This window comes from Brienomyrus brachyistius, chromosome 13, assembly GCF_023856365.1.
Source record: "Brienomyrus brachyistius isolate T26 chromosome 13, BBRACH_0.4, whole genome shotgun sequence".
Classification (NCBI taxonomy): Eukaryota; Metazoa; Chordata; class Actinopteri; order Osteoglossiformes; family Mormyridae; genus Brienomyrus; species Brienomyrus brachyistius.
This window is the reverse complement of record NC_064545.1, coordinates 9,449,031-9,464,950: the sequence shown is the minus strand read 5'-3', so window position 1 is coordinate 9,464,950 and position 15,920 is coordinate 9,449,031. Positions and strand designations below refer to the sequence as shown.

The following is a 15,920-nucleotide window of genomic DNA, read 5'->3' as shown; positions in this document are numbered from 1 at the left end:
AGTGCCAACCTTTCGCAGGGCACACTCACACACCATTCACTTAGACATGCACAACTGGGTAGTTCCACCTCACCTCACGTGTCTGTGAGGGGAAACCGGAGTACCCACAGGAAACCCTGTGATGATACAGGGGAACAAGCAGACTCTACACACATGGCGTCATGGCAGAGACTTAAACCCAGGTCCCAGAGGTGTGAGGCAAAAGTGTCGACTGCTACGCCACCATGCCGCCCCAAGGTTTGTAACACTGCGTAACATAAAGAATTGTTTTATAATTGTGCTGCTTGCGGGTGGTGTGGTGGCACAGTGATTAGTGCTGTTGCCTTGCATTTCTCAGAGCAGCGTTCGAGTCTCCACCCTGGCTCCACGTCTGTGGAGTTTATATGTTCTCCTTATGTCATCATGGGGTTTCCTCCAGGTACTCCAGTCCCCCCTCCACAGTCAAATTGCCCATAGGTTTGTGCATGAATGTTATGTGCCTTGAGATGGGTTTGCACCCAATCCTTGGTTATTCCCTGCCATGCACCCATAGGCTGACTCCCGTGACCCTGAAAAATGAAATGGAGAGTAACCTGTCCACAAAGGGCAGCCACCTGTTGGGGCCCCCAGGGAGCTGGGGGTTAAGGGTCTTGCTCAAGCACCAGCAGACGTGCTGAGGCTGGGTTTGAACCAAAGACCTTCTAACTACAAGCACACAGGCTTAGCCCACTGAGCCACATGCAGCCTACATGGATGGGTTGTGCTAATCGCAAATAAATAATTATTAGCGTAACAGTAATTTTCAGTAATCTATTCTGACCCTATAATAAATATGTGTCTCAAAATTGTGTTCATCCTTCCTCAGAGGTCCAACAGTCATATGATCTGGACCAGACACAAAGTCCTAACCCACACACCTTTGTCTGCTGGACAGCTACTCATAAGGAGCCATCAAATCACAGCCATTTCTCTACTGCACGACCCTGCTGGCCAGAATCTAAATATACCCCATGCAGGCTGCCAGGACTTAACAGTGAAGCTCCGAACCATTCAGAAGGGATATGCGTTCAAGATCATCTGACCTTTAGCGAATGTTCCAGCGGCATCGACCTTTTCAGCAGGACGACCGCTCGAGAGCTGCATGTGTCACACAGCCACATGTTTCTCACAGCTCTAGGAACACTGACACGGGCTGACCCTGCCAAAAAGCTGCCACTGGTTGATAAGAGCCCATCAGCATCCTCTCAGCATGACTAAGAGGTTGTACCTCTATCGTGGGTAAATAAATTGTGTTTTCATTGGCGATTAAGTTTAGGTTTATAGGATATCCGGTATGGAAAAATGCACCATAACCTTTTTAATAGCACACAACAACCCTGTTTGGCACAGAACAGAACAAAGGCATAGATGCTCTGTAGAACTCAGTTAGCCATGCTACAGAATCACACACACACACACACACACACACACACACACATACAAACAGGTTCGTAACTATATCTTTGTGGGGATAGTCCATTCCTTTCTGTGGGGAAAACTCTTATCCCAAATAAGCAGATAAAGTACATCGCTAAAGTACATTTCAGTCCCTTTTATACAAATTTAACTGATTGCTCTCTGTAGGGAAACAGATATTTCAGCATCACGTAAATGTTTTAATTTCGATCGTAATCTATTAGTTGTATTACATGCTTTTGTATTACAATTGTTTTCCTTAAAGCGTGTCATAGTTTAAGTTCAGTCTGGGTTCCTGTAAAAGTTGTAAACGACACTTAGAATGTTTTGCATCGCGTCCCAGAGGGTGCAGTTTAAGGTGAGCGGTCAGGCGCTCAATGAGCCCCAAAGGGCTGCTGACGTCATGAGCTCCTTAGGATGGAGTCACCCTGAATACTATAAAAACCAGCTACGCATTATGTATGCCGTCTGTACCAGACTTTTGAGAAAGATTCTTTTGTGATGTTTTAAACGGAAAAACGAATAGGATATGGCAGTCACATCGATTATCCTAAATCTGGTGCTGCTCAGTATCACGTACTCAGAAGGTAACACCATTTAAAATTGTGTTTTATAAGCTAGGCGATTAAGGTCATTTTTTTAACGTAAAGTTTGCTATTATAAACATGTACCATTTTACAGAAAATTACGTGTTAAATGTACGTTGCATGTTCTGACCAAAGGATCATTCGATGCAAATGTTTATTTTAAACGAAAGTTATTCGTATGATTGCCGCTGTACACTTAGAAAAATAAAAATTCTCAATGCAGGGAAAATTTCATGCATTTTTTTGACCATACATCTGTTCTGTTTCTTATCCAGCGGATATATTAAGCGGATATTTTAAACTGACAATTACTGCAACCAGAAAAGTAGCGCTGAGGTTGACTTTGAGGCAGACCGGGCTTGGAATCAGATGACGTTGACATAAGGAGACAATGAACTTTTTCTAAAAGGAATATAAATTCCCGTTGATACCTTTCACTTCGTCCCTGAATTACTCACTTATATTTTTGTCTGTGTTACAGGTGCAAAGTGGACGTATAGGGGTGAGTGAGCACGGTGATTTCTTAACTGCTACGGAGGATCATGAGTCTGTATGCTGTGTGATACTTACACAGATCAAGCTGTGGCATTATCGCAAGGAAAATATTGTTTTATTTCCTAATGCATGTTGATTTTGTTTAACTTGGCCCTTAGTCTAAGGATGAATATAGTTAAAAATATAATACCCACCTGTGGAGAAGTATACGGACGAATTAGAGGTGAATTGCAATGCCTAATCGGTATCACTAGGGGGAGCTTGTACCTGTAAAAATAAGACGGGGTTTAAGAAACGTTTTTCCGCACCTTAGCAAGATATGTTGCTGACACAGGCAGGATGTTAAATGAAAAATGTGTCCAATATTTGATCCCAAGGTACCGCATTTGACCTTGTTTGAGCCACATGGCATACCTGACAGCTATTCCCAATTTATTGGTCGCTGCATTCCTGGAACATCTCCGTTTATAGCTGCCGCGGTAACCTCTCCTGACATCTTGCACGGGTTTTGCTCTTACGTAACAGTTTAGAGGAGTGTATTCCGTATTGCTCTTTTGTCTTTTTACATAAGCTTCAATATGGCATCACCCATACATACTACATGCAGAAATACTTTTAAGTAAGGAGGCTTTTTTGTCCCTTGGTGATTCCCCCCTGACCATCCCGCTTTTCCTTTCCTTGTCGGTTAGTACGAGTTCTGCTGAATAGCTTCATGGGTTGAGTGTGTGTTTTAGAAACACTGTAAACCTTCAGCGCATAGGTTTGAGGCTGCCACCAAGCCACCTTCATGTGTTTGTTTGTATTTATTGGTTTTTATTCCACAGTGTTTATTTTCTATCTTAGTTTTCTTTCAGTTCGATTTTTATTATCTTTGCGTTGTATCCCTGGGGAGTTTTTCTCCAAAACAAAATCTCTCAGTTAGCTGCATTATTTCCCTGTAATAATTTTCTGTTTCCTGCATTGTCCTGTTTTCCTTAGTCCTGTTCCCTATGTCTGCTTAGTTCCTTTATGGCCATTATTTTATGGTCTTAGTTTAGTCTGTTTGGTTTCCCATTTGTTTCGATCCCCCATGATCCCTTTATTTTGTAGTGCATTTTACAGGGTTATTTGTAGTAATGGCAGAAGTTCTCAGATAATTTATTAAATGTTAATGAGGATGTTTTATAATGCGATAATACCGTAGAGTAACTCACTAGAGATACATTTGTTTCAGTGCTGTTGCCATGTTATTTGCTGCACTAAATGAGAATGAGACTGAATGAGAGTGTTTTGAAATATGCTAATTGATGGTAATGTTTGGATGGTAACGTTCGCTTGGCAAGGCACTCGTTGGATTCACTTCCAGTTGTTTTGCATGATTTTGAAGAATGATCTCTTATTCCAAAGAACTTTTTTATGCCCTTACTGAACATGCAGTTCAGATTGTTATGTCATTATTAGTATCATCATGCTTCATTACTAGAATAGCGTTTAGGATCATTCCAGTCAGTGTATGTAAAACCTTAATTATGGCTTTTCTATAAGTGTGTGAAGGTCACAGTATAGTATGTGAAGGCCACGCTGTGTTATTTATGCTTTCTGTGTAAATGCACTCACATTACAAACTTGTCCCACATGACCACTACAGAGACTAATTTCTGGAATTAAACTTAGTAATTAAACTTCATTAGTAAGTTAGTAAGTAATTAAATTAGTAAGTAATTAAACTTCATTCTGTTGTGTCACATTGGCTGAAGAGCAAATTCCTCTCTGTTAGCAACTATGAAGTCAAATAAAGGGCAGAGACACAGGAAAACATGAAACTATATTCTGAGATGGCAGTGGATCATGAATATTTATGAAGCTAAGGCTCTAACTAATACCTATGTGTAAGTGCTGCGTATGTTCAAATGTATCCAATTTGAGGTGAATCCTCAGCAAATATCGCAGATACTTTAAGGTACTCTAGCCAAAAGATAAACCGATTTACTTCTGAATGCTAAGTATACTGAATGACATCTGTGTTCAATTTAACCACTTCTACTACTTTTAATGAAGAATATTTGTAAATATATAGTATTTATCCTTGGTTTTATCCTGGATTCCTGGAGGACAACTGGCGAGAAGAACTTTTTTCTGCTAACTTTTTCTATTGATTAATATAAAAATTTTGGGATTTTCTCCATGAAAAATCATTCACCTGAACCAGCTGTGAAAGCTACGCAGGATCAGGGCTCCCGGTTAGTGGACACAGGACATTGGGTGCAAAGGAGTATAACACTATAATGGCAATGTAATGTTATAATGCTATTTCTGGTATGAACTAACTCATGTTCACAAATTGAACCTTTACGCATACTGGCTTAAAAAAACTACTGACATGTTTGTATGCGCATGTGTAGCTAATATGAACTCTCCATAATTACACCTCGTTATGAAAGAATCAAGTAGCAACTCACACACTCTGCTGCAAAGTCAGATTTCAATATGATAACAGTAGTTATGACCTGTAGTTGGGCTATAAAATATTTCAAGGGGGATTGCGGGGCGGGGGGGGGGGGGGGGGGGTTGATGCTTAGAACTACATGTTTTGTAATTTGCCCTTCACAGTTCCATATCTGCATATTAAATATTACCCAGGGATTGACTATATTACACTACAGATAGTCTATAGTCATCGCAGTTTATACTTACTGTGGATCATTTTCTTTAAAAATACGTTACATCAGAATGATACAAATACGACAGGAAAAAAAATGCTAAAGATAAACTTCAAGCTGCATGTAAAGTAAAACTGCCTATAAAACAAACCTCTTGTAAGGTACATATTCAATACTTATTGATTGTAATAGAGGAATTGATTTATAGAAGATAAAGAGAGCTAAGCTACAACAAAGACAGCACTTTAACGGTTCTATTTTCCCCCTATTAGCTAACCTGGGGATTTATCTGAAATTGCTGACCGTCATAGAATGTCTCAGTCACAGATGCCCTAAATGCTTAATGTTAGCTGTCTTACCACTGTCTTATTTTTTAAATACACCACAGGTCTTTCTTCTGCTGTACATGCATTTGCTTGGCCATGTTTGCTCCAGGAAACCCACCACTCACTCGATGTGGTCAAGCAAACTTATTGCATTGACCAGTGAAGCCCTTTCCATAGTACTTAACCACAAGCAAACGTAATGAACTAGAGAGCATGCATTGCTGAGTCTTGCATTTTGCCATCAAGAGAACAGTTGAGAAAAATGGAGCAGAATTACGACAACGATATAGTCGGTAAATTCACCTTTATGTGAGTGATATTGCACAGATCAATTTAGGGGGGTGGTGGGGAGGAACGGTTTTCATTAATTTTTCTCAGGGGGGGCGAGCATCCACATGTGTCCCTTGATAAGTCACAAACTGGACCGTGTTACTTTTTCTTCGTAGTCAGCATATACTGGCAAATAATTTAAAACTATGCTAGATGTAGTCAAATGAGAGAGCGCAGCGGTGCGTAAGTGATTTAATGCGTAAGTAAGAACCCAGAGCAGCAGCACTGACAGGGAAGCCGAATAATAACACGACACTCATGATTACATGCTAACAAAACACATGCATTCCGTGGCAAACATCACTGAGTTGCAACGTTTACTATTTACAGCAGGAATACACATATCGATGTACGCTATTTACTGATGTGTGTGCTGCGGTGCACAGAAAGCTGGTAAATATGGCAGTAAATAGCCTTGCTGACCAACCTTGCAGCATCGGGTGGGATGGTAAATGATGAAAAGTTTGCCTCGCAGACCGTATTCATTGATTTCATTGATGTCATCAGAAGGGTGTGGCCACCTTTACCCTGAGATGAGGCTTTGGGGCTGACCTGCGCTCAACACGTAATGACGTTACAGTGGAGAGTGCTGCTTTATTCTTATATTGCTTGGATGTGTCGGTATATTGATGCAACATGTTTAACCCCTGGGCGGCATGGTGGTGCAGTGGTTAGCACTGTCGCCTCACACCTCTGGGACCCGGGTTTGAGTCTCCGCCTGGGTCACATGTGTGTGGAGTTTGCATGTTCTCTCCATGTCATCGTGGGGTTTCTTCCGGGTACTCTGGTTTCCCCCCACAGTCCAAAAACATGCTGAGGCTAATTGGAGTTGCTAAATTGCCCATAGGTGTGCATGTGTGAGTGAATGGTGTGTGAGTGTGCCCTGCGATGGGCTGGCCCCCTACTTGGTTGTTCCCTGCCTTGTGCCCATTGCTTCCAGGATAGGCTCCAGACCCCCCGCGACCCAGTAGGATAAGAGGTTTGGAAAATGGATGGATGGATGGATGTTTAACCCCCTTCAAGCCAACAAGCACAAAAAATGAATGAATAGGATTATAGAATTGAATAAGGCTGATTTACTGGAGGAAGTAAGTTATACAGGGTGTTTCTCGGAACTCGCGTTCTCATGTGCTCGTTTTATGTCATCTTCCATCGCCGAAGACCAGTTCCAATACTAAGATCATGTAATATTCGATTATCAAGGATGCGTCGGTTGCATCCTCACTAACTAGAACAATCCCATGATTGACTGCATCCTAATTTAATTCTTGGGATGCAAGTTAGCAAGACTGCTCTTGCGAAGACCATAAGAACTTTGTGTTCTTGGTATTGAGAAAGACCCATAGTTTTTTGGAACAGGAAGAACACAAAAACAGGACAATGGAGGTCACATGACCATTGTACTTGACCTGGAACATATATAAGTTGGCAGCTGTATATCTCACTGATCATGTGACCCCCATTGCAGTCACAGCAAGTATAAAACAGTAAAACATGGATTCCTCTGTGTATGATTTTACAAACATTAATTGGGAGTCTTAAGGCAGCCTCCAGTTTACCTTGTGTGAAACACAGGTCTCTGCATGGTACCGTATATGTATGGATAAATTAAGTATTTGTAACGTTTTAAGAAACTCTCATAAACTTCTCACAGGCCCAGATGGAGAGACCCACTGGTCCAAGAATTACCCCTATTGTGGTGGGGTCTTTCAGTCACCCATTGACTTCGAGCCAGAGCTGCTGAGATACGACCCCTCTTTGTCCCACATTGAGCTCCTGCACTACAACCTGTCAGACAAGGAGCTGCTGACGCTGGTCAATAATGGGCACTCAGGTGAGTAATGACCCTGACGAGATTAGCCATGGGAGCCACGAAAAGGCTGAGAAATGGTCAGGAGAAATGTACCAATGAACACCTCTGGTCGTTAATAAACCAGTGTGAATGCAATTTTGCTTTTTCCAGTCTTGGCTTAGTTGGGATGTCTCACAGCACTTATATAAGTGACAGTGATGGTGTTCAGCATGTTATAAAACACTGCAGAGGGTGGCTCAGATTGTTCAGTTTTGTAAACCAAACAGAAGCCTTCTGCAGCAGCTGTACATGCACATTTACTTGTCACAGAAACCACACAGCTCACAGAATCTTACAGACACTTACTAATGGCCGGACCTGGCGTGGGTGCAGGTGGTGACACACTGGTGCTGATTGTAAAGCGAACTCACAGGAATCGCTGGGAAGGGCAAAGCCCTGAAAGACACATTGGATGCAAGGATTTTAAACACTCAGCAAATATCGAAAATTCCTTACGGCATTAAGCACTGGCGTATCCTCACATCAAAACAAGACTCACACATTTCTCTGAATGTCTACACCATCCGCAGGCCTCCTTTTGATTCAGGGAATCAATATGCCTGTTTTATTCTGTTACCTCACACCTCTGGGATCGTGGTTCCCTATGTGTGGAGTTTGCATGTTCTCCCCTGTTGCTGTGGGGTTTCCTCTGGGTACTATGGAGTGTGTGTGTGTCTGTTCATGTATATATGACATTATGGAGACCAAATATAAAGACAACTTATTTTGACCTTCTGGGGACACGGGGAAAGAGAAAAGTAAATTAAAAAAAAATTTGTGATTGTGAAAAGTGTCAAAAACTAAAAATGCCAAAAGTCTTGTATTTTGTTTGGTTACTTATGGGTTAGGGTTAGGACTGGGTGGGGGTTGCGGTTGTCATAGCTGGGGTTAGGGTTATTCTTCTAGAAATGAACGGAGAGTCCCCACGAAGATATAGATAACTGATGTGTGTGTGTGACATTTCTGGCCACAGTGCAGCTGTCCCTGCCTTCCCGCATGACCCTGTCTGGTCTCCCCCACCGCTACTCCGCTGCCCAGCTGCACCTGCACTGGGGCTCCCAGAGCCTGCCAGCTGGCTCTGAACACACCATCAACGGCAAACGCTTTCCTGCAGAGGTATGGTGAGAATATCCCGCCTTCGCGGCTCTTTCTCTACACACCCGTTTGCAAACGTTTCTCTCTGTTATTTCATTTAATATCGTGCTTTACATCTACTTCCAAACATTGTGACCACTTTCATCATTCTGTAAAATAACAGTTATTCACACTACCCGGCACGTGTGTGTGTGTGTGTGTGCGTGTGTGTGGGGGGGGGGGGGGGGGGTGCTGGAGGAGCCTAAGTACCTACCCTTTTGCCCGATCTATTTAAAGCACCTCCCTTTGAAGTTACCGAGAGCCCCCTGCCTCACAATTTTTACCCTTGCGACCTCTTCACTCTGGTCATTTTACAGTCAAGTTGACTCTTTTTATTAAGCCCTCCCCTCACCACCACCTGCTCGGTGCCTTTGAGCACCTGCCCACCCCCAGAAGGTCTGTGCACGACCCTCCTCACTTAAATGAGTCAATGCAGGGACAGTGCCAGGGGTCCTCAGATATACCCCGGGTTACCAACAAGAGCCTTTATGTTGAATTTGTAGGTAAATCAGAAAAATGAAAATACAGTATATAATAATAGTGTTAATGGTTATTATTATAATGCAGTAACAATACAGTACATAATAATAATTCAGCAATAATAAAAGTAAATACATACGATACTGTACTGTACATCGAGCTGACATATTGCTGAAGCCGTGCAATGTTTTCATTACAAAGTAATGAAATGAAGGGTCACAAAGTAGTGTGTGTGTTCGTTATCATGAAACATTGTATTTAACCTGAATGTTTACTATAATATTCTTTATGTTAGTCCATACGTAAGAATTAGTTGTCCATAAGTCAGACGTTCTTGGGGACTTTCTGGATTACAGACTATCAAACTGCATGAATCTCCAGCATTACATCGACGTTATGGAAAGAACATGCACACAAATATGATTAAACAATGTAAGCCTGAGTGCTCTGCCTGCAGCCTCTTCGGTTCATACTGACAGACGAAGCTCTCGCCCCCAGCATCTGCACGTCATCCTGTTTTTTTGTTGATCAATGAACTGATTGTCAAATGTCATGTTTCCAGCTGCCTCTTTTCTCCCAGGCTGTAAATATCCCTGAAGGGTATAGCCATAAAAAACAGACCATAATTTATGTAAGAAGCATGTGGCTTGTGAGAGAGCTGTCGCACTGAGATGCTGATGAGTTCCCCAGCCTGTAGATGCACTCTTGCCTCAGGCTATGCTAGAAAGGGTGTTTAGTGGTGAGACTTCTGATCTGATGCCCGTTCCATTTTAGGAGCAGTCTGTACATCATTATATTCTTAGACAGCGTTCACACCTTCACAAGTTCACTCAGCTTCTGGGAACATGCATCCTTCTCTTTTACTTCAGCTTGGAAGTTTTGTGCGAAAATTGTAACACGTTTCGCCTAAAATATGTGCGGGTAACATAATCAGTGAGCGTGACACCTGCTGCTTATCCTATTTGTTCTTTTCTTACAGATGCACGTGGTGCACTTCAACTCCGAGAAGTACCCGAACATCTCCGTCGCGGCAGACCGGGCTGATGGCTTGGCTGTTCTTGGGGTTCTGATTGAGGTGAGTCGCTGTGGGAGAATCCGACCACCAGGAGGTGCTACATTCACTCGACCTTGGGAGCTCACTGAGCAGCGTATCTATCAGAAATGGTCCTTGCCCAGTCCTGTCTGTCGTTTCCCTGTTTGGCCAGCTGGTGTCGCTGGTGTTCAGCTCTGATTCTCTCTGTGGCAGGTGGGCAGCTTTAACCCCTCTTTTGACCGCTTCTTGACATACATCGATGGGATTAAATATAAGAGTAAGTTACAATTTTTCATATTTGTTAGCAGAGGAGATGTGTTTGCTTGAAAGTAATCTGTGCAGTCAGGTATTATTTCTCCTTCAGTATTTTGGAAGTGCTAACAATGACACATGATAGATGGTTAGGTGGGCCGTGCATCTTCTCCTGCTACTTGCATTGGCTCATTCTATATTGGCCTGTTAGATCAGACAGCGAAGATCCCTGCCTTTAACATCCGGGCGCTGCTTCCTGACCGACTGGACGAGTTCTATCGCTACGATGGCTCCCTGACTACACCCCCCTGCTACCCTAGCGTGCTGTGGACCGTGTTCCGAACCCCAATCAGCATCTCACACACACAGGTTCTGTACCTCATCCCCCCCAGTATGTTTTAACTCCATGTTAACTGCCATTCTCTACACTGTCGACGTCTCATGCTGTTGTAACGCTGTTAGTGGTGTCCTTCCAGTTCCTGGGTTTAGCGACAACCCTGTACTCATCCACGGTAGGGGAGGAGTCCCCAGTCACCCTTAGTGGGAACTACAGGAGAACGCAGAATTCAGACGACAGGACCGTCCTGGTGAATTTTCAAGAGGGTGAGTCTGGATTGCATGGCAGGCACTACATTTTAAAACGAAGCAGCATCTTCCCGTGTGGTCCGTAGAAGTCCTCCACTTTTAGTAAAGTGGCGAATGATTGAAATTCTGAAAAAAGAAAAAAAATTGTACTGCATCGAAACAGAGGGGCCAAACGTTGCATAAATTCATTCATAAAGAAATGCTCAGTTATAACTCAGATTGATGGACGACTGACAGGTGGATTGTCAGGTTTCGTTTAGATTCCAAGCCTTCAGACATGTGTGAAAACCCTCCACCAACACAGCACAGCTATGGCTCTGTGCCTATTTAATGCCTCTGAGGTTACAGTAACTGATTAAAGTGAAGGTGTGTGGCCGTATTTGGGGGGCAGTGTATGGCTCAGCAGGCCCAGCCTCTGTGCCTGTGAACCGATGGTCTCCGGTTTGTGTGCCTTGAGTAAGGCTCTTAACCCCCAGCTCCATGGATGCCACTGCAGGTGGCAAAAAAGAGAATTTCCCCACAGGGATCAATATAGTGTCTTTATCATTAATTGTATGCAGGTGCAACATTAGTTTATGCAGACATACAGTGCGGTCACATGGTGCAGGGTTGACCTGCTCGCTCAGCGTCTGGTTTGCTTTACACATTCACCACTTCTGTGTGCGGTGCAGGAAATGGGATGCAGGGCGTAGACACAGCGACGTCACCTCTTCGTAGAAGGCAAGCCATTCAAAAACTGCTTGCCAGCAACCTTGCCAAAGCGACACACAAAGAACCCTCTCACATATGGCCAAGACTCAGCCATACACTAGATTCCAGCAAGAAATGGGAAAATTGGGAGAACAAGCACATCGTGGGCCAGTCCACGCTGAAAGAGAACTTGCCAAAGTCGAAAGCTGGAAGTCTTCTCTTAAAACTCTGGAATTCCAGAATCACTGGGCTTTCAGAAGATAGTTTATGTTATAGCACCGTGGAAAAGAGAACAGTGCTTGAGCTTAAGAAAGCCCACTTGAAAAATCGGCTGGCAGAGGCCCTCCGAGAGGTCACCTTCCCGGCCCTCAACTTTGGGAGCTACCTGAATGGCAGATCAGAACTATCTCCCTTGACAGTCAGGCACCTTCTACATGGGCAGCGCAAGCACGAGCTAGCAAAGCTACAGAATTCCCTGATGAAAGCAGCCCAGGTTCCAGGTGGAAACCATGTGTCTGAGGAACTTCAGAGCAAAACCAGACACCCAGTCCAGTAGAAGCACCACACAGCACAGCTCATACCTCTCTCAACTCATCCTGTGTCGTAGACGAAAAAATAGATGACAAATGTAATTTATGAAGCAAATGTGTATAATGAACTACGAACTGCTGAAAAGCTCACCGCACAATCTGTTATCAAGCCATTGATAAAATGAACTGTACTGTTTATTAATCATGTCAAAATTCACATTTAGCATTTAGAACATTATTAGATGAAAGTGTCTATTTGACTTCATTCTAAAGACTGGAGTCTTATCTTCATTGGGGAATAATTCTCAGTGACTGAGTTTACTTTGATGTAGACAATGGCCTATGTATGCAGAATTTCTGTTGTTTATTTAATAATAATATAATGATATTAACCATACTGTCTGTTTAGCGTCTTTTTTGTATGCATAAAATTAAAAGAAATAAATATTTACCAGCCAATCAGTTGATATCTTGTCATGGGTAAGTCTATACCCTGTTCAGGATAAACAGTCGGAAGGTGGATGGATGGATGGATGGATTGGTCTAATAAAAAATAAAATCCAATAAATTGTAATAAGTGGAAATCTTAGTAAAATTTGAAAACATGCCTACAGTTTTCAAGATATTTATATATACTGCTGAATCTGTCGATCTTAGGTTGAAGGCTTCAGTCAGAAGCTTGGGTCTGAATGGAATTACCTAATGGCTCGGGGTGTGGTTAATACAGATGGAAGCTGCTGTGCCGTGTGATTCGTAGTTGGTCGAAACTGGCCAATAGTAAAACTTGAAAGAATATTACAGTCCTTATGTTGAGAGGCTACGTTTCTCGCTCAGACTTTCTGTCTCCTTTGTTTCCATGACTAAGGGCTGCACTGGGTCAGCTTAGGTATGTTCTCATTGACATCAGCCATCTGTATGTGTTTGCATGTCTCAGCCTTTGCTGCTCGAACCTAACTTGGCACTTGACGAATTAAACTTAAACCTACAATTCCTTGTATGTAGTTAATATTCAGTAATCAACAATACAGTGTGATAATTAAAATACGTAAACTGGAATTCCATCACCTATCATCGATTTGTCTATTTCTTTTTACCAGCACTTATATTTACATCTACTTACACTAACATCAGACTTCTACTTCAGACTACAATAGGGTGTCATTAATATTGGTAAGCAGGACAAACTATATGAAATTATTTTGTTGAACTAACACAAGAAAAGCACATTATGTGTTTCAACATTTAAATCTAATTCTAGTTGCAACTACAGAATCAGTATATATTATTGCATGAACTTTGAAATGCATAACCTATATTCTAATTTTACAGGACCATTGCTTATGTGAAGCGTTTACCAAATGGTGAAAATCCACGTTTACAATGACCACAGGCAGGCACAACTCCCACAAAACACTGGTTTACACACTTGTCACATCTCAGCAATTCATATAAAATCAGTACACACCGTACAAATATAATTTTACTTTTGTTACCACCTAGTGATGCATATTTGCCTGGTTATGGACTGCAGATTTCACATTAAAACATGCTGATGTTTAATGCCTATGCCGGATATTTTTTAATGGGTGCGTTTTTACTAATTTTTTTCTAATTAATTTTCACTTTTGGTTTGACATAACGGTTTTCCTGACACCCGATGTCTGTTCCCAGCGCTTAATGAAACCGCTCGTCTTGGCTTTGTGTGAATATGTCATCGCAAGCTGAACCTCATTGTGACACGAACCTCGTGTGTACTGTCTCTACTATAACGATCAGTGCATGCGTGTGTGCATGTGGATTTATTGGTTGCCCGCACTGTGTACCTATGTCATTACCGTGTGACATTCGAGGGTCGGCTCGCCTCACTTTCCCTACAGGTGTTCTCGTCTCCATTGTGGCAGTCACACTGCTGGCACTAATAGTCATCGTCACACTCATCTTTTATTTACTTAAGAAGAAAAGGTCAGTGTTACAAAGATGTAAATAGCATGTTTTATTACAAATCTCAAATCCCAGACTCTTACACCTTTTTAGTTAAATTGATAAAGCAATTAAGTATGACGCTATATTAACTTTCTGCTTATCTCCTTAGTAATGAGAGAGTTCAGCAAAGGACCAAGGACATCACACACGATGCAGAGAGTGCTGCTCACAAGTAACAACCTTACCAGCCAGGCACCAAACTCTTGTGCAGGTCTGCTGTGTCACCTTACACTGCATACAGTATGCTGTGACCACACTTCACTTATGCCCCAACAGTTATTTTGTTGCCAGTGAACTGAGGCAGATTGTTAACTGCAGGTTAATGGCACCTGCAACGTATGTGTGTGTGTGTGTGTGTGTGTGTTTCCATAGATCACATTTGGGAACCAAAATGTCCCCAAAGTGCGGTAAAACCTGAAACTTCCTTACTTTAGGGGACACTTCTTCAGGTCCCCATTTGGATAACCTCAGTTTTATAAAAATCTGTTAATCCAATCAAAAGTCTTGTATTTGGGTTGGTTATTTATGGTTAAGGTTAGGGCTGGGTAGGGGTTAAGGGTGTCGTGATTGGGATTAGGGTGTCCCCATAGAAATGAATGGACGGTCCCCATTTAGACAGGAAGACCGTCGTGTGTGTGTGTGTGTGTGTGTGTGTGTGTGTGTCTATGTTAGAATACCAATTTACTGAAATGTTTTGCAATTATTTTCAAAATAGATAGAATTTTAGAAAGCTCCAATCTTCTGTACTACACAGCTGCTTTGAACAATTTACATTTGTTAACGCGTTAAAGTCAGTTATAATTAAGCAACAAAAGGATAATTTAATTTTTTTCCATCTGCCCTTTCCAAAAAACCTGAGTACTGAGTAGGGTGTATAGCATACAAGACAAGGAAGCAACTCAGACGGAATGCCAGTCCACCAGAGGGCGCAAAAGCACACATTATCGAAAATGAGGCGCTGTCGTCACGAAACCTAATGCCATATTTTCGGTTACCGCTGGGAAATCATTGTGCCAAAACCCCAAAAGGAACCTCTGAGGAAACTGCAAATTTAACATATACATAGAGCCAAGGTGAATGGTGACTGTGCCACCCACCAGGGATGGATTACGGACCGGGCCAGCGGGGCCGCTGCCCAGGGGCCCTTTGGGTGCAGGGGGCTCATGGGGCCCCTAGCCCAAAACAATTTGCAACGCTTATCAACAATGTATTTTCATTTGTCTATTTTAGAGGGCCTACATTCTTTGATCCTCTGCCTACAAGGGCCCCTGACCCTATAGGGAGGGCGTTTGGCTGCCAAGGGCCCTTGAATTGTGCTGGTTGTGGTGGTGGTGGTGGTGGTGGTGGGGGGGGGGGGGGGGGGGCCCTCGCGAACGTTTTGCCCAGGGGCCCACACAACCCATAATCCGTCCCTGCCACCCACTACACTGCCCGATTTTATTTTATTTTTTTTAAAGAAATGCATGTGATTTCCATCCATTAAATATTTACAGGATTTGGCTTTACAGGATATCACTTAAGGAGTTATTAGTTACTAGATTTTTTTGGCAATTTCTCTATATGAAAGCTA

At 42.6% G+C, this 15,920-nt stretch overlaps 1 protein-coding gene across 2 annotated transcripts; it reads left to right on the top strand.

Moving 5' to 3' along the window:
• The first annotated feature begins 1,798 nt into the window (after positions 1-1,798).
• Positions 1,799-15,693, top strand: ca12 (carbonic anhydrase XII). 2 transcript variants are annotated; one of them, XM_048973350.1, is made up of 11 exons: positions 1,815-2,021; positions 2,503-2,523; positions 7,466-7,645; positions 8,637-8,779; positions 10,257-10,352; positions 10,524-10,587; positions 10,774-10,931; positions 11,039-11,165; positions 13,233-13,253; positions 14,245-14,329; positions 14,460-15,693. In XM_048973350.1, the coding sequence occupies exons 1-11, from the start codon at positions 1,964-1,966 to the stop codon at positions 14,524-14,526; spliced, it is 1,020 nt and encodes a 339-aa protein (XP_048829307.1). In that variant the 5' UTR covers positions 1,815-1,963; the 3' UTR covers positions 14,527-15,693. The 2 variants fall into 2 exon arrangements, with proteins under 2 accessions (XP_048829306.1, XP_048829307.1); XM_048973349.1 differs by lacking the exons at positions 13,233-13,253; positions 14,245-14,329; positions 14,460-15,693 and adding an exon at positions 11,819-12,826 and having other exon boundaries at positions 1,799-2,021.
• Positions 15,694-15,920: the final 227 nt, after the last annotated feature.